The sequence below is a fragment of the Benincasa hispida genome, chromosome 7, assembly GCF_009727055.1.
Source record: "Benincasa hispida cultivar B227 chromosome 7, ASM972705v1, whole genome shotgun sequence".
In the NCBI taxonomy this organism is placed as follows: domain Eukaryota; kingdom Viridiplantae; phylum Streptophyta; class Magnoliopsida; order Cucurbitales; family Cucurbitaceae; genus Benincasa; species Benincasa hispida.
This window is the reverse complement of record NC_052355.1, coordinates 37,300,794-37,323,716: the sequence shown is the minus strand read 5'-3', so window position 1 is coordinate 37,323,716 and position 22,923 is coordinate 37,300,794. Positions and strand designations below refer to the sequence as shown.

Sequence of the window (22,923 nt, the reverse complement as noted above, 5' to 3'; positions counted from 1 at the left end):
TATCTGATTGTGCATCAGTATGTCAAATATTTTTCTGTACACGAGTAACATATTTGCTGACTGTTCAGAGGCAGCTAATACACCACTCCATCTAAAATTATAAAAAATACAATTAATTTATATTCTTACATAAAATGGTAACGAAATAAATATATAAATGAAATAATACCTGGCACTAAGTGGACGATGATCTGGGGCTTGTAGCTGGACTTATGATGCTATAATTGGAAATCGATCATAAGCCCATACTTGTAATAGTATCAGTGGCCCTGCTATTTCCAACGCTTGTGCATTGGAAGCCCGATAAAGTTCTCTATACAACCATGCAAGACATGCACTACCCCACGAGTACGTACCAGTGTGCTCGAAATTAGACAATAGTGGGAGGAACATGAGATGCACTAGAGTATTTAACTTGTCAGCAAATAAAAATCCTCCAATAAGCTGTAGGATGTATGCTCGTGCATACCTACGTACGATGATGTCGTCGACATTGGGAGCTAATTCTCGAAACTGGGACGCCATCCAAGGGATACTCAATCTTGATCCCTCTAAATCCTCTGGTAGAACGCCTAAGAGCTCTTCACAAACGTTCTTCCAGTCATACTATAGTGAACCTGTCAATGGTTGCCCATCCACTCATAACCCAAATTGTATGGCAACATCCTGCAGCGTAATCGTACATTCCTCACAAGGCATGTGAATGTGTGGGTTTCTGGTCTCCAACGTTAACTAGAGCAATAATAAGGTGCCAATCAAGGTGGATAAAACCAATGTGTGCAACACAAAAAAACCTGCCTACTGAACATATGGAATAATGTGGTGATCAAATGGGATAGTATGTTGTGCAGTTGCCTCCCTTCTCCAATAACTCAACACTATAGTGGAAGAACTATCCCATACTATTTGTGAACAATGCATATTTTGTTGGTATAATTGTACAGGATTAAAAGGGTCAGGCTCCATTACCTAAGAAGTTCAAATTACATGACATAATAAAATCCATGACATAAAAGATACATAAAAAGTACATAAAAAGATACAATTACATAAATTCATTATAAGTGCATAAAGAATACAAGTACATAAAATATACAATTACATGAAAAAAAAATAAGTACATAAAATATATAATTACATGATAAATATAAATACATAAAGAATACAAATACATGAAAAATATAAGTACATAAAGAATACAAGTACATAAAATATACAAGTAAAAAAAAAAATCACCTAATGACCCGAAGACGATGAAGCACCCAGTATACGTTATGGACAAGTGCGTCTGTTATGTCCTTCTCTCTTGCAAATTGTACATCACACTTTTTAGCTTGCTTCTCTCCAATCCATTTCATTATGAATGCGCGTACTTTTTGGCCGACCTTGTTCTCTTAGTAAGTCCACATTTAGACGAACTTCTGTAAATGATAATTCTGGCCAATAATCTAGGTGTTGAATTAGATGGAAGCGACCTTCATAACAACGCTTGAAATTGGACAATTTGCAGCATTCATCAATAAGTGGTAGGTATGTCATACACATGTTATTACAAACTGCAATTACATGAGAGCATGAAATCTTGAATGATTGTCACTTATTGCAAGAATATGTTCCTTCTTTTAAGCTCAAAACTTGGGTGTGTTGTCCTTTATAGGGAGAAATCATACTTATGTTAGTTTGTACTTCGAAAGTTTGACTTTCCCTGTCAATGGATGTCACCGTATGTGCAGATGCTCGTTTTTCCCACCTTTTAAGTTTTTTTAGGGCATATTCTGTATACATGTCCCCACGATCGAGTACTTTACTGATTTCTTGTCTCCGACGTTCAAAATCCAGTATTATGCGATAAAATGTTAGCCTAACCAAAGAAGTAATTGGTAACATTCTAGCACCTTTGAAAACACCATTCATGCATTCAACTGCATTGCTTGTCATCCACCTATAGCGGTACCCACTATTGTGTGACTGTGCCCATTTTTCCAAGTCAATGTCTGAAAAAAATTCAAGACATTCAGGGTGCAATTGTTTCAATTCTTTCATGCACCGAATGAACTTATGCCTTTGGTGTTGATTTTCGGCCTTAAACGCCAAATTTTTTAGTTGCTTTGATTTGTATTTCGTATTGAAATTACTAGCAACATGGCGAAGACAATATCGATGGTACGCTCTGGGTTCACTCCAACCAATTTTTTCATTATTAATTGTAGTAAAAATGCCCTTATGTCTATCAGAAATTAAGCAAATACCCTCTATTTGGGTAACATATTCACGCAATGCCCACAAAAACCATGATCAACTGACGAATTTTCACCTTCAATGATAGCAAAAGCAAGGGGAAACATATGTCCGTTTGCATCAATAGATAAGTCTGTCAATAATTTTCCCTTATACTTTCCGTAGAGATGAGTTCCATCAATCTGGATTAATGACCTACAATGGTTGAATTATATTATACATTTAAATCAGCCCAAATCTAATATTCATAAACTATATGCTCAAACAAATAAAAAAAATATAAGATTTAAGATTTATAAACATATACATATAAGATCAACCCAACAAATACATATATTTCTAAGTTTAACATACATGTATTTATAAGTTTAAATTAACCCAAACAAATAAAAAAATATAAGACCTAAGATTTAAGATTTATAAACATATACATATAAGATCAACCCAACAAATACATATAAGATCAGCCTAACAAATACATATATTTTTAAGTTTAACATACATATATTTCTAAGTTTAAATCAACTCAAACAAATAAAAAAAAATATAAGACCTAAGATTTAAGATTTATAAACATATACATATAAGATCAACCCAACAAATACATATATTTCTAAGTTTAACATACATATATTTTTAAGTTTAAACCAGCCCAAACAAATAAAAAAAATATAAGATCTAAGATTTAAGATTTAAGATTTATAAACATATACATATAAGATCAACCCAACAAATACATATATTTCTAATTTTAACATACATATATTTCTAAGTTTAAATCAACCAAAACAAATAAAAAAGTATAAGATCTAAGTTCGGACGATTATATATTGAAAAACAACTAGAGAAAGAATTTTACCATAGAAGCGTTCGGACGATTTCGGACGGACGAACAAATGGAGGACGATTTCAAACAATTTTGTACGGACGGAGGTGTTTGAAGCAAATGGAGAAACACAATTGTCATATGGACGAATGGAGTAAATGGAGGTGTTTGGATGCACAAGACAGAAGAAAATGAGGAAGATTTTGGAATTTTGAACAGAGAAACGCAACAAAAAAGCAAAATCGTTCGGATGGAAAAAGTTTCGTTCGGAAGGCAGAAAACTCTTGGTGAGGAAGAAGAAGGGGCGGACAGTGATTTAATGGAGAGGATATACGACTTAAGGTAATCATGTACTAGGTACACGATTACCTCAGTCAACCCGCACATGTCAGATGGACAAGGACTCGTGTACCCGGTATATGATTAAGGTGTAATCGTGTACCTAATACACGATTTAAAAAACCTATTTTTGAGAATATTTTTCCTCCAACCCTATATTTGTCATTATATATTAAAAAAACATTATTTAAAAAAAAAAAAATCTCAAAACTACTACGTTTCACTAATTATTATTTATAAAAGTTACAAAATTCCTCCCATTTTACCCCAAATTTATATTCCGTATTGTTTCATTTGCGCCGTGAAAGGAAGCATCGGTACCAAATTCCCGTATTTCTTATCATCGCGACTGAATTTCCTGAGAACCAGAGGTCTGCATCTTTTTCCTGTATCTTCAATCCATCGACAGATCATGCCAATATCGGCTCTGTTTTTCCATTCCATATAATCTAAGGCGTTAATGTTTTCATGTATGTTCTTTGGCACTTGAATACCATAAATACTTGGTTTATCATCTAGGGTTTTGCTGGGAATTTTATGATCTTTCTCTATCTCTCGTTCATATCATTGGAAGTTTCTAGTTTCTGGCGAAAAGGAAAGAAAAAGGAATTATTACAGGCAAGAGAGCTTTTTATTTTTATATATATCAGATAAATCGCTTCTGATTGCATTGCAGGCTGCGGAGTATAGCTGCTGACTGTCTGAAAATGTTCAAAAATACGTTTCAGTCCGGATTTCTCTCTATACTGTACAGCCTTGGGTATGTTTAGATGCTTAGAAGCCAGTGCTTACGGTCTGTCAAATGTGTTGTTTCTCCAATTCCTAAGACTGATGATTTGTTCTGTTGTTTTATATTTTTTTTATTCTTTTTTGTAGGAGCAAACCTCTCCAGATATGGGATAAAGAAGGTGAGTTTTTTTCATCTTCGGAGTGGGATTTTTGTTTTGCATTTGATTAAAGATTCTCGTCTGTTTGGTGTTTGAGAACACGGTTACTGTGTTATTGAATGGTTTGAAGTAGGGATATTTCACGGAGTGGGGATAAAAATGACTTCTCCATCCCATCCCCAGTTGATCATAATACTGCCAACATGAGCACGTTTAATATATCTACTCACTTATTTCTGCTCTCGAGGTGGGAGATTCAAATACCCACCTCTGACTTTGTTGTCTTAGAAAGATTATTTATGTCAATTCAGATGGAGTTACTGAAATATTATCTTATCAAATTTGGAATGCTAAATGAGAATAGGCTTAACTTTCTTTTTGAGGTTTGCTTGAACAAGTTAAGTGTGCACCGCTTGCATCAATGAGAATCTTTTATTTTATTATTATTATTTTTAAATAATAATAATAAATTATTTTTCCCATATTCATTATAGCAAAAATTTCCCAATTGTCACATGTCATTTCATAGAATTGAACAAGATTATGTTTCAGAAATATAAGTGTTGTAATAGAGTTGATATGGACATTTGCTACTATTTCAACCTAAGAAGTACGGATATTGGCACGTGACACGATACGACACGGTGACACGCCACTTTTTGGAAATGTAGTGCACGACACGGTGACACGTCACTTTCTGAAAATGTAGGACACGACACGTTAGGAACATGTTATATTCTTTTTAAAGATAATATATGTGATAATACTTCTAGATAAATTAATCATATATGTTGAACATAACAATGCTTCTTTAAAACATAAATAAAGAGTACATTAGTTGTCTAAGTTAATTAAAAAGTTACAAATTACAATACACATACAAAATCCTAAATAGAGATCACATCTATTGTGCAAAACAAAACCTAGAAGCTTAAAACACCATTCTTTCTCAAACTTCCACAACATTTTCATCTTCAACTTCACAGTTTTTAGCTCCATTTCCACTACCATCATCAGCGAAAACTACTGCCTCTAAATTTGGTCCATCTAATGATAAATTAGCCACTTCAAACATCCCGACATTTTCAAAAGAATCAAAAGAATCTCCAACAATATCCCATAATTTCTTCTCTTCATGTGAATATTCAGAATTTTTTCTTGACAAAAGACGCAAATTACTATGGATATTAACTAGATCATCTGCAAGTTGTGGCATCGGCTTGTTTCGCCTAAATGAATTAATAAATGAATACATGCTCCAATTGCTGTCACAACATGAAGATGAGGAAGGTTGGCCTAGTAGCTTAAAGGCAATTGAGTAAAGCATTGGTGCATAGACACCAGGGATAGCCCACCAATCATATGCATCCTCATTGTACCTAGCTGTTATAGAATCAATATCATTAAAATCTTTTCCCATTGTTGAAAATTTAGCAAACTTCAAGTTCACTTTGGCCCAATCTTCTGTATTAGGAAAATATCTCTCAAGGCATTTCATTCTCTCATGAGTTACTTCAATGTCCTTATGTTGAGGTACTCGATTAGGATCTTGCTGGAGCCATTCTCACAATAGTACCTAAATACAAGTTAACAAATGTTGAACTTTTAAAAATTATAAAGAAAAATAGAATAAGATTATAATAGAAAACTGTAATTATTATAAAGTACCTTGGGTTTCCTTTTCAAAAAAAAAGAAAATAAAAATGAAGTACCTTGGGTTCAAAAATTGAGTCAAACAATGGATTGGAGTATTATTCTTGTTCCAACGATCAATGAGAATATTATGGACAACCTTATAAAAGGAAGAGTCTTCATCTCCACGTTTTCCTTCATGCCTATATATTGCAGTCTTCACCTTTTCAATCATACTATCCCACATGTCATAAACCAAATGAAGGGTAGGTGCATCCGTATCACAAATCCGAATCATGTGGTATATAGGTTTAGTGAAGGAAATAATGTAATCGATTTTATCCCACCAAACATCATCCAAGACCAATCCTTTCACATATCTTGCTTTTGCCACGTCATCCTCTCGATAGTATGTTCATTTATCACTAATAACCACAGCTTGCAACCCACCTTTAATTAGATTGACTCTTTTAAGCATGATAATGATTGATGCAAATCGTGTTTCTGCCACGGAAAATAATCTAAAAAATACGAACTCATTAAAAATAACAAACCTCATTGAATGATTCATAATCGATTTTTCACCGTCATCACATCACTAGCAATATCATAAATCCAACCACATTCCTCATGAAGCAAATTGTTTTCAACATTTTTTGCTACACATATATTCTTCGAGGCAAGATTAAGCGTATGTACTGTACTGCACATGGTGTCCATATAATTGTCGGAAACTGTGATTCAATAAGTTGCCCCACACCCTTGCAATTAGGAGTATTATCAGTAATCACTTGAATCACATTTTGAGGATCAACTTCATTAATCACCTCCTTCAGGAAGTTTGCAATAAACTATTTATCTTTCACCTCGCCTAAGCAATCCACTGCTTTTAAACACATTGGTTTACTGTCTATGATTGCCATAAAATTTATCAATGGTCTTCTCTGTGAGTCATGTCAACCATCACTCACAATACTTACGTCTTTCCGACTCCATGTATCTTTAGTGGGTTGTAATAATCTTTCAATAATTCTCTCTCCTCTCCCCTCTCCCCTCCCTCCTTTATCCTCTTCCCTCCCACCCCATCCTGCCTAACGCCGTTCTTCCCTCCCCTCTGATCAGCCTTTGATTAATCTCCTTACCATTTTCCCTCCCTTTCCACACCCGAATCCCATGGCAAATAAAAGCCTTCCTTCAGCCACACCTCCCAAGAACAGTTTAGCACTGGAAGTTATAAGCTGTAGGATCAACGACATCCATTTTTGTGCTCATTTTCAAGAAGAAACCTTCATCATAGAAGATGTGAAAGCTAAGAAACGCCTCTTCTTGGCAGAACCTCAGCTCCTCTGGTTCTGGGAAAACATTTCTGGACTTTTGAAGCTCCCAACCTCCAGTTTTATCGTCAATAGTGGTCATGATGCTTTTGGTGTAGTAAAGCTCTCAAATTCGAGTCTATTCAAAGTGGTTTAAGATGTGTACTTTGGCCAGCGTCTGGAGGATGTTTTTACATCCATATTCCATCAGGTACTTCTAACTCCGGTTGGCTTTCTTTTAATAATATGTTAGAAGGAGCATTGAAACTAAAAAGAGAGATTATCATGCCAAAAAGTCGTTCGGAGGTCCAAGTCTCTTATGCAGATGTAGTAAGGAGAAGAAAGGAAAACAGAATTCCAGCTTCTACAGGAAAACAGAATTCCCCCCCTTCCTAGGCTTAAAAAAAACAGAGGTCACCAGAGTTTTGGATTAAAAAAAACAATGATGTCCTCAAGGAAGATTTAAGCAAATTATGGGTAATAACTCGGTTATTTGAATTCAACAATTGATATGAAGTCTCAAAGGAAGTAAAGCTTTGGGCCAATTTAAAAGTTTTGATCAATCCTCTCTCAGCAAAATCAACTTTGATAAAGTTGGAGAAAGGGAATTTGGAAGAATTAGTAGCAAATCATGGAGAGTGGCAGAGGATAGGACAACTTCATTTGAAATTTGAAAGGTGAAATACTACCTTACATAGTTGTCCAAGTTCAATTAAAGGTTATGGGGGTTGGATATCCATTAAAAATCTGCCATTAGAATTCTGGTGCAAGCAAATTTTTGAAGCTATCGACTCATATTTTGGAGGATTAGAAGCAATTGCTTTAGAAACACTAAATTTTCTCAATGTGACTGAAGCTAGAATTCAAGTAAAGAAGAACTTATGTGGATTTTTGCCAGCAACCATCGAAATTTCAGATGAAAACAGGGGAAGTATTTTTCTTACACTTTGGTGATATTGAATTTTTGGATCCTTCAGACAAGGTTAAGAAGTTTTTTAATGAAGACCTTTCAAATCCGGTAGATATAGCTCGTATGAATCAAGTTTTGTTTGATGAAGGTCTTTTGAATACAAATAAGTCCGAAGATTGGTCCATCTTAAAATCAGCAGTTAGCAATTCTAATTTTTCTAGAAATCCCCTATTTTCAAAAGCTTTGATGACGCTAGCAGAGGAAAATATTAACCGCCTTTCGGTTAAGGAAGTTCAGGAGTCTTCTCAGCCAAAAAATTTGTTCAAGAGTCTTTTCAGATGGAAGAAAATGTGGTAATACCGCCGGAAGAGAGGGCTGTTGAGATTCAAGTTGAGTCCAATAGTTCTGACTCTTCTACCCTGTTTAATGTGAACAAAAAGAGAGAAGGAAGAGCTGTCATTAAGAAGAGAGAAGGAAGATCAATTAATGGAGAATCAAAAAATGCATTAAAACTCTCCAGGGGAAGTTCAACAGGCGTGCTCTCGATTATTCCACCAACCATTACTCAATTTAATTCCAATAATAGCTAGAATATTAGCACCTTTTCAGAAGAATTCCAACAGTCGGAAAAATTAAATAATGACGTTTTATTTCCAACAAACAGTCAGAAAGTTCTATTGAATGTTGCAGCCCCCTCGTGTCCTGAAACCTTGGACCCTTCTGTGGTTTTTTTCAATACCAACAAACAAGGAAGTCCAAGAATCCTTTTCGGCTCCTTTCCTCCAAGATAAAGTTCTATTATTACCAAAAGAAGATCTCAGTGCCAAAATCTCTTCTTCTACACCTTCTGGTCATCTCCCAAGCAACATAAGCAAGCAAAAGGAAAGATAGGCTGTTCTTTTGAAACCTTTTAGAAAACATTTCGCAAGGAAGAAAACTTCTTTTCGAAATGATTGGACTTTCATGTTAAACATAGATCTTTTGGAGAATTGTTGTACTAAGTTGCAAATACCCTCTAGTCCAATTAATAAGTCAGTGGCTATTCCCCTCGAATCATTCCCATTCTCTTTTCATGATTTTAAAGTTGGAGACTCAAATGTGTCTTTTTCTCGAGGTGTATCTGAACCCTTTCAAGCATCTATCAAAAATTATGCTTCTGATGAGGATTCCTTGCTGAGTATAAGCAATGATGAGGAAGATATTTTAGCACTTGATCCCTTCCAAGAAGAGGTTTATCTCGGTCAGGATCATCAACACGATCTGCCTTGCCTTTTTCAATCAGAAGAGGATCACAAATTGGCCAGCAACTTCCCTCCTTCCATTAAGGTCATCGACAAAGAATACATCCTAGCAACTTGACCTCAATTGTGGAGGATTGTGACTTGATCTTGGGTTAATTCCAAGATTCCATCATGAAAATTTTGTCATGGAACATAAGAGGCCTGAGTGATGCCTCAAAAAGACTGGCAGTAAAACGAAATATCAAGAAAGCCAATCTACATCTGGTCCTAATTCAAGAAACCAAGAAGGAATTTTTTGATATCAGAATCATAAAGGAGCTTTGGAGCTCCAAAGACATAGGATGGGAGTTAGTGGAAGCCCAAGGCAGATCAGGGGGTTTATTAACTATGTGGGATGAAAGCAAAGTCTTAGTCATAGAAGTTCTCAAAGGAGGATACTCCTTATCTGTAAAATGTACAACAATTTGTAAGAAAATTTGTTGGGTTTGAACGTTTATGGTCCCACCGATTACAAAGAAAGAAAGCACATATGGCCAGAATTATACTCACTCTCAGGTTATTATCGTGAATCATGGTGTATAGGAGGAGATTTCAACATTACAAGAAGGGTTCAAGAAAGGTTTCCATCAGGGAGACCAACAAAAGGTATGAAAAAGTTCAACAATTTCATTGATTCAGCAAAGCTTATGGAAATTCCCCTTAGTAATGAACAATTTACTTGGTCAAGAGAAGGCTCCACAATTTCTTACTCACTACTAGACAGATTCTTGACCTCCAACAATTGGGTTGATCTCTTTGCAAATACTAGAGTATTAAGAATGGCAAGGTTATGTTCAGACCACTTCCCAATTATCCTTGAAGTAGGAGCATTTGAATGGGGTCTAGCCCCTTTTAGATTTTGTAATAGCTAGAAAGCTGTAAAATCATTAAAGACTCTATAATTTTGGAAGATCAGCAAGATTGGGCCGGTTTTGTTATCTCCAGCAAGCTAAGGAAAGTGAAATCAGCTCTCAAATCTTGGCATTCAGATTATGATTCAGCAAGGAAATCAAAAGAGGAAAAGTTACTTGGAGAGATAGATAAACTTGATCAGCAAATTGAAGTTCATGGTCTACTGGAAACAGAAAGGAGTTTGAGATCTTCTTTGATAGCCGAGTTATTTTCCCTTTATAGAATTGAAGAAATAAACCTAAGGCAAAAGAGTAAGCTCAATTGGCTAAGCTTAGGGTATGAAAATACTAAATTTTTCCACAGATTCTTGGATGCAAGGAAAAGAAGGAACCTAATCTCAGAACTTATTAACGACCAAGGGGTAGCAACCAATTCTTTCAACGATATTGAAGCCCTAATTTTAGACTTCTATGCCATATTATATACCAAGTCTCCGGGTCAAAGAACAGAACCTCTCAACATTCAATGGTCTAAAGTCTCAATTTCAAAAAACTCAAAGCTGACAGCTAGATTCACCACTGCAGAAATCAGATCTGCTTTAACATTGTTGGGTAAAAATAAGGCCCCTGGTCCGGATGGTTTTACAGCTGAATTTCTACTTAAATTCTGGGATTTTTTCAATGATAAATTCCTAGACCAATTCGAAGATTTCTATGGCAATGGGAAGTTGAATTCATGCACAAAGGAAAACTTCCTTAGCCTTATTCAAAAGAAAAAGGATGCTGTCCGGGTAAGAGACTTCAGACCAATAAGTCTAACTACTTTGACTTGTAAAGTTTTAGCTAAAGTACAGCGGAGAGGTTGAAAAAAGTCATGCCAAGCATAATAGATGCTTCACAAAGTGGTTTAATCGAAGGAAGGCAAATCCTAGATCCAATCCTTATAGCCAATGAAGCAGTTGAAGATTATCGTTCCAAGAAGAAAAAGGATGGATTTTAAAGCTCGACCTAGAAAAAGCTTTTGATCGTGTAGATTGGGAGTTTCTTGAGGAGATCCTTGTTGAAAAGAACTTTGATTCAAGATGGATCATGTGGATGATGGGCTGTGTATCAAATACAAAATTCTCAATTTTCATAAATGGTAGACCACGTGGGAGAATCCAAGCTACTGGAGGAATAAGACAAGGAGACCCTCTTTCTCCATTTCTTTTTCTATTGGTTAGTGAAATCCTTAGTGCATTGCTGTCCCGACTTCATGAAAAAGGCAAGTTTGAAGGCTTTATAGTGGGCAAAGATAGAATTCATGTCCCCTTGCTGCAATTTGCTGATGACACGTTAATTTTCTGCCAAGATGACAAAGAAAAGCTCAAAAACCTAAAGAAGACAATTGAACTTTTTGAGTGGTGTTCAGGGCTGAAGATTAATTGGGAAAAATCAGCTATAAGTGGTATCAATATAGATCATAACAAGTTACAATCAGAAGCCGTCAAGCTGAATTGTAAGGCTGTCACACTTCCTTTTATGTATCTTGGCCTCCCTCTAGGCGGTTACCCCAAACAATTGGCTTTCTGGCAACCAGTGATTGATAAAATTCACCCTTTGTAAGTTGGTTCTTTCACATATTCCTACTTACTATATGTCACTTTTCTTGATGCCAGAAAAGGTGGTAAATACTATAGAAACACTTTTGAGGAATTTTCTTTGGGAAGGGCATTCCGTTAGTAAAATGGGACCTAGTATCTCGGTCTCAAAAAGATGGGGGCTCGGTATTGGTGGTTTGAAAGTCAAAAATCAAAGTCTACTAGCTAAATGGGGTTGGAGGTTTATCAATGAGGAGAACTCCCCTTGGAGGAAAGTAATTTCAAGCATACATGGAAGTAGCAAGTTTGATTGGCACATAAATGGTAAATATTCCTTGGGTCAACATTTTAAAAACTTGGCAAAAAGTAGAATCTTTAGCCGCCTTTAAAGTAGGAAATGGTAAGAAGATAGCTTTTTGGCTTGATTCTTGGCTGGACACTGTTCCGTTAAAAGCCTCTTTCCCTAGTCTTGTCCACATTTCAACCAAACCCGATGGTTCATTAAATGATTTTTGGGATGAGGCATTAGACTCTTGGTCTTTCCATTTTTGCAGATTACTAAAGGAAGATGAGTCTGAATATTTCCAGCTCTTGATTGAAAAACTCTCCCACTCTAAACTTAATGCGCTTCCTGATAAAAGAAGGTGGATTTTAGAACCAAGTGGGTTCTTTTCATTCAAATCACTTGTATTACACCTATCTTGCTCCTCTCCAATTGGAACATCATTGGAATCCGCTTTATGGAAATCCAAGAGAGAAGGGTCAATATTCTGATTTGGATAATGCTGAATGGCTTGCTTAATAGTGCAGATATTCTTCAAAGAAAGTTGCCCTCTCATTACATCTCTCCACAGGTTTGCCCACTATGTTTGGTAAGTTCAGAATCTCTTTCACACCTGTTTTTCCAATGTATTTTTGCAGAAAATTGCTGGTTTAGTTTATTAAACTACTTCAAGGTTAGCTGTGTTTTCGACATTAATTTTAAGGACAATTTGCTTCAACTCCTGATTGGTCCAAAACTGAAGAAGAAGCCAAGATTACTTTGGGTCAACGCAGTAAAAGCTTTGTTATCAGAATTATGGTTTGAAAGGAATCAAAGAGTGTGTCATGATAAAGTATCTCTTAACCCCCTCAAATTTGATATCGCTCATCTCAACGCCTCTTCTTGGTGCTCCCTTGCAAAAGAATTTAAAGATTTCTCCATTCAAGACATCAATCTCAATTGGAATGCCTTCATTTTCCCGCTTTCATGATTTTGTAATAGCTTAGTTTTTGGCTTTAAGTTTTTCTTTCAGTTCCGCATCTGTTCCGCATCTGATGTAAGCCTATATATCAGGCATGATTTCTTTCAGCTTAGTTCAAAGTTTAAGTCTCGTTGCTTTAAGAGTTAGGAGATGATGAGAGTGCTATGGAGGTGTCAACCTAGTTGAGATGTCCTGGTGCACTTGTTGTTCCTTGTTATGTTATGTTCTAGTGTTTTGCTTTAGCATTTATTTCCTTTCTTTCACTTGTATCAGCTTTCATTATCTTAATGAAGTGGCCAAAAAAAAATAATCTTTCAACATTTGCCTTTTGTCTCTGAAGAAGAATTGTTCTCAACAAATTATATCCAAGAGACAAATATCTAGACAATAAATTATTTGCAGCATAAAAAAAATAATTATAAGCTTATTTATTCTAGTCAAAGCAAAAAATGCTCTCCCCTCTCTCCTCCTCCCTCGCCCCTCCCTCCCTAGCCTTCTCCCTCACCGATCCTAATCCCCCCACCCTCCTCCTCCCTCACCGATGCTAAGCCTCTCTGATCAGTCACTTTGCCTCTTCTTTCCCTTGCTCTATCTATTTTCCGGTGCCCTCCAAAAAGTTTCTTACCCCCGATTCAGACCTCATGGAAATAAAAAGTTGCAAAATAGGAGAACACTTTTTCTGTATGTGGAAAGTGCTCAATGGAGTATACATAGAAGATATGGAAAAAAGACAAAAGATACTATTCTCTTCTCCATTGTTACAATGGCTAAATGAAGGACTAAAGCAGCTGCTGAATGGACCAACGTTTGAATTATTCCTTCTAAAGGAAAGAGTGGATCAGAATGTCATCCGTCTCTCCAAATTTCATGATAACAGGGGATGGTTCGTGGAATGCGCGGTCTGGCCATGTACAGGAGGTAGAAAAAACATACACATCCCTTATGGCGATGGTACAACTGGATGACAAGACTTCAACGATATGGTAAGTGAATAGAAGATCTGATTGAAGCACCTGGAAAATGGCAGTCAATAGGGCCTTATCATCTTTTATTTGAAAGATGGAATAAAGAAAAGCATGTGGCAGACCTACAGTAGTGATAGGATTTTGGGGTTGGATCTTAATAAACAACCTACCTTTAGATTATTGGTGCATAGCCACATTTGAAGCTATAGGAGCATATTTCGGAGGACTTGAAAGTGTAGCAAGTGATACTCTTAATTTCATCAATTGTGCTGAAGCAAGAATTAAAGTAAGAAGGAATAGTTGTGGTTTCATACCAGCAACCATAGAAATAAAAGATGAAAAGCGTGGAAACATTTTTCTAAATTTTGGCGATATACAATGTGATGAGCTTGTCAAACATTACAAAGGAGATCTTCTCAACCAGTTATCCAATCCAATTGATGTTTATCGAGTTCAGCAAGCCATGAAAGACGAAGGGGCAGAATTTGCAGAGCTTGGATCAGATTGGTCCTTTCTTCTTTCCTCAGACTCTAAGTCGAATTTTGCAAGAAATCCATATGCAGCCTTATTAAGTAGCCCCGTTCAACAAACTTTGAAGCACCAGCCACACTCATTTTGCAAGAAAATAGCAGAAGAATTCGAAGAGACACTTCAAAATCCTAAAGAAGTTTTAAATATTTCAAAAACCCGCGAAGGAAATTATCAAGAAGAAGGCCAAAAGTCACCTCGGCTTAAGAGTGAGAAGTCTTTTCCTCTCCCTTTTCAGAAGATCTCGAATTTGTCAGAGGAAGTAGAAGAGTTCACTCCCTTTTTACAGCAAAAAAAATCATTAAAACAGTCGGTTGGAGAAATGGTAGATAAAGAATCTGAACAGCCACATTTATTGAGGAAAGAGAAGGAACCTATGGAATTAATACACATTGAATCCCCTCCTTGTTCAGCAGAAAAGTAAAAAAAAAAGAAACGGCTCTCCCTCATTTAATAGGAGCCGTTACACTCTCTCTCCTTCATTTGACAATTTAAACCTCAAAAAAGCAGTTACAACAGGGGAAATTTCAGCAAAGAAATTCGATTTTGAAGCCATCTCTGCAGTCAATCCCTCTTCAGTCAGCCCGACACAAGTTACACCCCTTCAACACCATAAAGAAGATATTGACTTTGAGGCTCCAACAACCTCAGAAAAGGGGTCACATCTTTTCAAACCTTACCCCAATCATTTTGTGCGAAGAAATAAGTCAGCTATCAAGTCATGGTCCTCCATTTCTAATTCGGATTTAATTGAAGACTGTTGCATAAGACTACAATTCCCAGACTTCAAATCAAAAAGGTCAGAAAGTAGTTCTTTCATTAGCTTCCTTTAAATCAGCTATCTTCCATTGCTTCAGACCCAAGTTCCTCTCTTTTACAAGACTCTCCACTTCATGGACTCTCCCATGATTTTGAAAATACATCAATAACAAGTGTAAGCAGTGAACAAATTGAAGAAGATATCCAGGAAGTTGAACAATTCTCAGCAGAAGATCTCTTTGGTGGTGGGGATACTTTAAAAATTCTCTTCCAAACAGAGGAAATTCAGGGGATTGAAAAGAAAATTCCATCGTTTTCAACAGTAATTAACAAAGACTGCATACCTCAAGAGCTCAATTCTCTAATTGAAAAATGTGAACTTACTTTTGGGCAATCAATATCTAGAGCTCTTTAAACCTCAATAGCAATATGAAGATTATCTCATGGAACATCAGAGGACTTGGAGACAGGAATAAAAGATTGGCAATCAAAAGACCTTTGAAAAAAATAAACCCTGATATAGTTCTTCTCCAAGAAACAAAGAAAGACAGCTTTGATCTACCTTTTATTAAAAGCTTATGGAGCTCTAAAGAAGTAGGCTGGGCTTTTGTGGAAGCTTCGGGAAGGGCAGGAAGTATTCTATCTATGTGGGATGAAGCTAAAATTTCAGTTTCAGAAATTTCAAAAGCATCATACTCTTTGACTTTAAAATGTCAAATAATTTGTAGAAAAAGCTGCTGGATAACAAACGTGTATGGCCCGAATTGCTACAGAGAAAGGGACAGACTTTGGGCTGAATTATCTTCCATATTAGAATCTTGTGATAAGCCATGGTGCGTTGGAGGGGACTTTAATTGCATCCGAAGAAGACAGGAAAGACTTCCAATAGGAAGATCTACAAGAGAAATAACAAAATTCAATAAGTTTATTCGAGAATCAAGTTTAATTGAAATCCGTATGTCTAACGGAAAATTCTGTTGGTCAAGAGAAGGAGTAATGCCATCAAGATCCCTCATCGACAGATTTTTTGTTTCTCAAAATTGGGATGAATTCTTTGAAAATTCAAGAGTATCAAGACAAGCTTGAACCACTTCCGATCATTTTTCCCTTCTTTTTGAAGCTGGTGCATTTGAGTGGGGTCCTTCCCCTTTTAGATTCTGCAATAGTTGGCTAAAAAATAAGGAATGCTGTCGGATAATTGAAAATTCTTTGTTGATAAAAGGGCAGCAAGATTGGGCTAGGTTTACTTTATATTCTAGACTAAGAAGAGTAAAACAGAGTGTTAAAAAGTGGCTTACAGAGCATGAAAAATCACAGAAAACCAGAGAAGAAACCTTGCTGAAAGAAATCAGTGAAAGAGACCTCCAAGCCGACAGCTTTGAGAACTTTTCAGTAGAAGAAGATATGAGATTATCCTTAAAGGTTGACCTAATATCTCTTTACCAAATAGAAGAAAGAGACCTAATCCAAAAAAGCAAACTGAATTGACTTCTTTTAGGTGATGAGAATAATTCCTTTTTTCATCGTTTCCTTGCAGCTAAAAAAAGGAAGAATCTTATTACTGAACTATTCAACGACCAAGGATTTCCAACCAAATCTTTCAGAGAGATTGAAACTATTATATTGGATTTCTTCTCCAATTTATACACAAAGGACTCAGGTACTCGTTCAGTTCCTTTAAATTTGGCTTGGTCAAAAGTCTCAACTGAAGATACCACTCATTTGATTACAAGATTCAACATAGCAGAAATTAAAAGTGCTATTCAAGCCTTAGGTAAAAACAAGGTTCCTGGACCAGATGGCTTCACAGTAGAGTTTGTTCTGCATTTCTGGAATTTGTTGAAGGATGGTTTTAGAGATGTCTTCGAGAAATTTTATCTCAACGGTAAACTCAACTCTTGTATTAAGGAGAATTTCATTTGCTTAATTCAAAAGGAGGAAGCAGTAAGGATAAGAGACTTTTGACCTATAAGCCTTTCTACTATTATTTATAAAATAATAGCTAAGATGCTTGCGGAAAGGCTCAAGGTGATCATGCCATGTTTAATAAATTCCACTCAAAGTGCCTTTATCGAAGGAAGACAAATCCTGGACCCAATTCTCTTATAGCCAACGAGGCCGTTGAGGAGTATAGAGCTAAAAAGAAGCAAGGTTGGATACTAAAGCTTGATTTGGAAAAAGCTTTTGATAGAGTTGATTGGGAGTTTCTTGAAAAAGTACTCCATGAAAAAGGCTTCCACTCAAAATAGATATCTTGGATTATGGGCTGTATGTCTAATCCTAAATTCTCCATATTCATCGATGGAAGGCCTAGAGGAAGAATATTGGCATCAAGAGGAATTAGACAAGGAGACTCCCTTCCTCCTTTTCTTTTCCTTTTAATTAGTGAAGTACTTTCAGCCTTGATCAAAAGAATTCATGAAAAAGATTTGTATGAAGGTTTTGTGGTAGGAAAAGATAATATCCATATCTCAATTCTCCAATTTGCAGATGACACTCTCTTATTTTGTAGAAACGACAATGGAATGCTAGAGATTCTCCGGAAAATTCTTACATTATATGAATGGTGTTCTGGTCAGAAAATAAATCGGGAAAAGTCAGCCATATGTGGAATTAATATTGAAGAATCCAAGCAAGAAGCTGTGGCATCAAGGTTAGGTTGTAAATTTGTACAGCTGCCTTTTTTATACTTAGGCCTTCCTTTGGGCGGTTATCCAAAGAAATTAAACTTTTGGCAGCCGGTGTTAGACAAGTTTTAGGGTAAACTCGATAAATGGAGAAGGTACAACCTCTCAAGAGGTGGTAGAGCAACTCTATGCAACTCAGTGCTTTCAAATCTACCGACTTATTATATGTCTTCTTTCTTAATGCCAGAAAAGGTTATTTCTTCAATGGAAAGAATCATGAGAAATTTCTTTTGGGAAGGACATAAAGGAGGAAAACTAAATCATTTGGTAAAATGGGAGATTGTATAAAAAAAAAGTTGAAGATGGGGGGCTGGCACTAGGAGGTTTAAAAAACAGAAATTTGGCTCTTCTTGCCAAATGGGGATGGTGTTTTTTCCATGAAAATTCTTCTCTATGGGCACAAGTAATAAGGAGTATTCATGGCAGAAGTTTTGGTGATTGGCACACTCTGGGAAAGTCCTTTTGTAGCCTCCGAAGTCCTTGGATTAACATATCAAAAAGCTGGTTGAAAGTAGAAGCCTTGGCACGACTCTTGGGCTGGTAATTCACCCCTTAAACTCAGTTTTCCCTCTTTATTTAGAGTTGCTTCCAACCAAAATGGTTCTATGGACCATTGGGATTCACAATCACTCTCTTGGTCTCTACTGTTCAGAAGACTTTTGAAAGAAGAAATACATGAATTTCAGACATTGCTTTCCTTGATTTCCAGCATAAAGCCTTCTTCCAGACCTGACTCTCGATCTTGGTCTTTAGAAACAAGTGGTTCATTCACGGTAAAATCATTGTCTAACCTTCTTGCCTTGGCCTCACCTATTGACACCCACCTTTTAAAAGCTTTGTGGAAGACCAATAGCCCTCAAAGAGTGAACATTACAATTTGGATCTTGCTGTTTGGATCCTTAAACAGTGCATCAGTTCTGCAACACAAGCTGCCCTCCCATTTTATTTCTCCGAATCAATGTGTTTTATGTAAATCAGCTGGGGAAGACTTACAACACTTGTTCTTTGACTGTTCCTTCGCAAGAAATTGTTGGTTAGTCCTTTTTAAATCATTCAACGTCAGTTGGGTGTTCGACTTTACTTGTAAACAGAATGTTCAGCAGTTACTCACTGGTCCTATCCTCAAAAAAGCCCCAAATCTGATTTGGTGTAATGCAGTAAAAGCAATATTAGTTGAAATTTGGTTCGAAAGAAATCAAAGAATCTTTCAAGATAAAGAACACACTTGGTTCTTCCACTATGAGGCCGCCAAACTTAATGCTTCTCAATGGTGTTCTCTTTCAAAGCACTTTGAAGCCTACTCACTTCAAGACAATGTTTGAATTGGCCAGCATTCATCTTCCCAGTTTGAACATGGTTTAAGGAGAAGGATCAGCACTACCCAATTTTGAAGACTCAAGTAGCTAGATTTATTTTATGATTCTCTTGTTTCCCGCTTAGTTTGTATTTTGGCCATCAAAAAGAGGGCATCTTCTCTGTTTTCTCATTGTTCTGTAAGCTTTATATTTTCCGTCTTTGTTTAAGTTCTATGGATATGATGAGGAGGCTAAGGGGGTGTCAACCAAGTTGAGATGCCCGGGTGCGTCTCCTGATCCCGTATCTTGTATCGATCCTATTCAAGTACACATCTCTTGTACTTTCTTTTTATGAATTAATAAAAAGTTTGTTTCCTTTTCAAAAAAAAATTATTTGCAGCATAAGCGTATGAGTTTATATTAGTGTGGATTTCTTGCTAAATGAAAAGGCAATCCTGAAAAATAGAATATCCATGCAATAAGTGAATGTAATTGGTCTCTTGAAGCCATATTGATCTTTCTACTGCACTTGGAGCACTTTTCCTTTTCTTTTGCTCAAAGGTGGGAGAGGGATTTTTGCTCACATTAATTCCACCAGAAGCTACAAATGGAGGTGGTGGCAGAATGTCTCCAAGAGTCTTTCTAGCCATACGATCTTTCGCCTCATTTTTGTCCACCTTATCTTGGGGTAACTTTACTACACACTCCAATTCCTTAACCACCTAAGCTTAATAAATGAGCTCTAACCCTTGTATAATAACTCTTTTTTGAGCAATGACTAAAGTTTCATTGCCAAGAAATGTTTCCAACTCCCTCATTGGATCTTTGATTCTTGGTCACATATTGCCAAAGCGGTTTTGAATCATCTTCAACACTAGAGGATGTGAATGTAGTTACTATCGGAGGAATCGTGGATGATTGACTACTATTGCTAGATTTAGATAAAGAGGATGATGCCATCTAGTATAGAAAGATGAATGGATGGGTTAAAAAAATATAACCTACTGTTTTTTCAATCCTTTTAAAGAGAAAAAATCCCCTAATTTAAGAAACTAAAGAACAAAACTCAAAAGAGGGAACCAAAATGTGCAATGAAAAAAAAAAAGAAAAAAAACCTCCAACCTCCAAATATTGCTAGCAGCGGTCATCCGGGCAAGGAGCGGTGGTCCAGCAGTTGTTCAAGGAGATGAGCGGTCGTCCGAGGAGAGGAGCAATGGATGGTTGATGATGAGGGGAGGAACTTTTGAGGGCTTTTGAGGGCTGGAACTGAAATTTTAGGGTTTTAGTTTTTAAAAGTTTATTTTATTAATATTAAAATAATTAAAAAATTAAAAAATCCTGCATGTCCCCATAGCGTGTCCTACTGGTCTGACACGTGTCATGTGCGTGTAGTCTATTTAAGTCTTGTATTCCGTAATTTAGAAATTTTGGCATCATGTGCCACTCATGTTCTCGTGGTTTAGTGTTTTGTAGCTGGATGTTGTGGGAGTGGGACTGTAAAGTTTTAATAAGATTTTACTAATGGAGTAAGAGCAACAATGTTGAAAATTTTCTAATTTCTCTTGAGTTTCTGGAGCTGAAGGAACCATAGAGTGTTACCTACTTATAAAAGAATGGTTATGGTTATGATCTGTTACCTACTTATAAAAGAATGGTTATAGTTATGATCTTACTTACCCCTCTTTTTTGCAGTTTCTAATGGCCACATCAAACGCCCTCAGGATGAAGACATCCAATCAAACGTTCTTGAAATTGTTGGATCGAAAGTTCAGTCTACTTATATAACATGCCCCGCGGACCCAGCTTCTACATTGGGTATAAAATTGCCATTCTTGGTCATAATCGTGAAGAATCTCAAGAAATATTTTACTTTTGAGATTCAAGTTCTGGATGATAAGAATGTCAGAAGACGCTTCCGAGCTTCGAACTTTCAAGTGTGTAAGTTTACCTTTATTTATCTGCTGTTACTGAAGCTCTCTCTCTCTCCTGCACAAACACTCATGCATGAATACTACCCCTTGAAAGATAACAACTATTCGGTTATTGAAGGACTTAGTTTACTATTGTATCTATTTATGGGCGATATTGTTACAGTGACGTAAACTGTGCCTTAACTTAGTGATCAATATGGTTATAAGGGTCATGAAAATAACCAAAGGTTTAGAAGAAATAAGTTTAAGTCATGGTGACTACCTACTTAAATATCCTATAGTTTTTTTTAGTTTTGAAGCAAGCGGATGTCATATGAGAATAATTGAGGTACACACAAGTTGGTTTGAACATTCGCAGTTTTAGAAAAATAAAGTAACAAAAACATAAATGTCTATAACAATTTGCTTTACATCATTGTAGGAGTTCGTATCCTTGGTCTCAGTCAATGCTGTTGCTAATGCGATTAACATGATAATTCTATGAGTATGATATTAGATGATGACAATATCTCTTCCATTATCTAGGCTATCACTAGAGTTAAGCCATATATCTGCACCATGCCTCTAAGGATGGATGAAGGTTGGAACCATATCCAGCTAAATCTGGCTGACTTTACTAGGAGGGCATATGGGACGAACTATGTTGAGACTTTGCGAGTTCAGGTACATGCAAACTGCCGGTTGAGGAGGATTTATTTTGCTGACCGCTTGTACTCGGAGGACGAGCTTCCACCAGAGTTTAAGTTGTACCTGCCTACACAGGTGAAGTTTTAGTCCATGTCAACCAGCATTCTGTTTGTCCATTTAAGGTAATATGTATTATCTAATCTCCCCCTCCTGAGATTATTTTCTTGCAGAGAGCTTGACAAGGTTTTTGCCGTGTAGCAAACGTCATTGCTTTTTACTTCTTGGGGAGCCTGAAGTTGTAACACTACTCCCTCTTACTAGAAGATTCTATCCTCCAATCCGAACGAACAAATCACCATGAAGTTTTGTGTTCTATCTAAATAAATCCGCATAGAACTCAGTGAGCTTGTGGAGGTTTTGTTCTGTGTTGCCGTGATCTAATTAGTAATTATCTTCGTAGGCTTGTTCTTAGAATTTTTCTCAGCTGTGCAAATCATCATACTATTGCATGCTATTAGGTGGTGTTTGTGGCTTGATGGTTCATACCACTGTACAACTGATTATAATTAATTATGAACGAATCTAGGTTGGGTTTTGATCTACGTGTTCCATACCAGGTTGTCTAATCAAACTTATACCGACCTAAAATGTTTGGCAGACGAACTCGAGTAGGAGCATCAATTGTTGAGAGGTGGCATAGAATCATATTTATTACACCTATTTAATAATTTTGAAATCAATTTTAATTGCATGAAATTTAAACATGAAATTTATCTTAAATGATTAAAGGCATTCCGAGACGCCGTTGAAACTTTTCTATATGAATATTCAAAACACCTCAGAAGTGGGTTTACACCTTTGCTTGACCCTTTTGCAGCATTGGTCTCTCAGAAACGAATCTCCCAAAACAGTCTTCCTGTGCAACATGCAATTATGTTTAAAACACATTTGTCTGCCCAAATCTCTCCTGCAAGATCATGAAATCTTACCAATATTTTTTTAGAATAGGATACAAAACTTTTCATTAATTA

At 36.4% G+C, this 22,923-nt stretch overlaps 1 protein-coding gene across 2 annotated transcripts; it reads left to right on the top strand.

Moving 5' to 3' along the window:
• Positions 1-3,655: 3,655 nt before the first annotated feature.
• On the top strand, positions 3,656-22,494 carry LOC120081352 (cilia- and flagella-associated protein 20). Of its 2 annotated transcripts, none has more exons than XM_039036141.1 (6): positions 3,656-3,774; positions 4,080-4,163; positions 4,280-4,311; positions 21,027-21,268; positions 21,791-22,027; positions 22,123-22,494. In XM_039036141.1, the coding sequence occupies exons 2-6, from the start codon at positions 4,111-4,113 to the stop codon at positions 22,129-22,131; spliced, it is 573 nt and encodes a 190-aa protein (XP_038892069.1). In that variant the 5' UTR covers positions 3,656-3,774; positions 4,080-4,110; the 3' UTR covers positions 22,132-22,494. The 2 variants fall into 2 exon arrangements, with proteins under 2 accessions (XP_038892069.1, XP_038892068.1); XM_039036140.1 differs by having other exon boundaries at positions 3,716-3,873.
• Positions 22,495-22,923: the final 429 nt, after the last annotated feature.

Bases quoted from the DNA above. Each gene is read 5' to 3' on its own strand.
- LOC120081352 (XM_039036140.1), top strand. The intron at 4,312-21,026 runs GTGAGTTTTTTT...TCTTTTTTGCAG, and splicing joins CCAGATATGGGATAAAGAAG to TTTCTAATGGCCACATCAAA. The intron at 21,269-21,790 runs GTGTGTAAGTTT...TCCATTATCTAG, and splicing joins TCCGAGCTTCGAACTTTCAA to GCTATCACTAGAGTTAAGCC.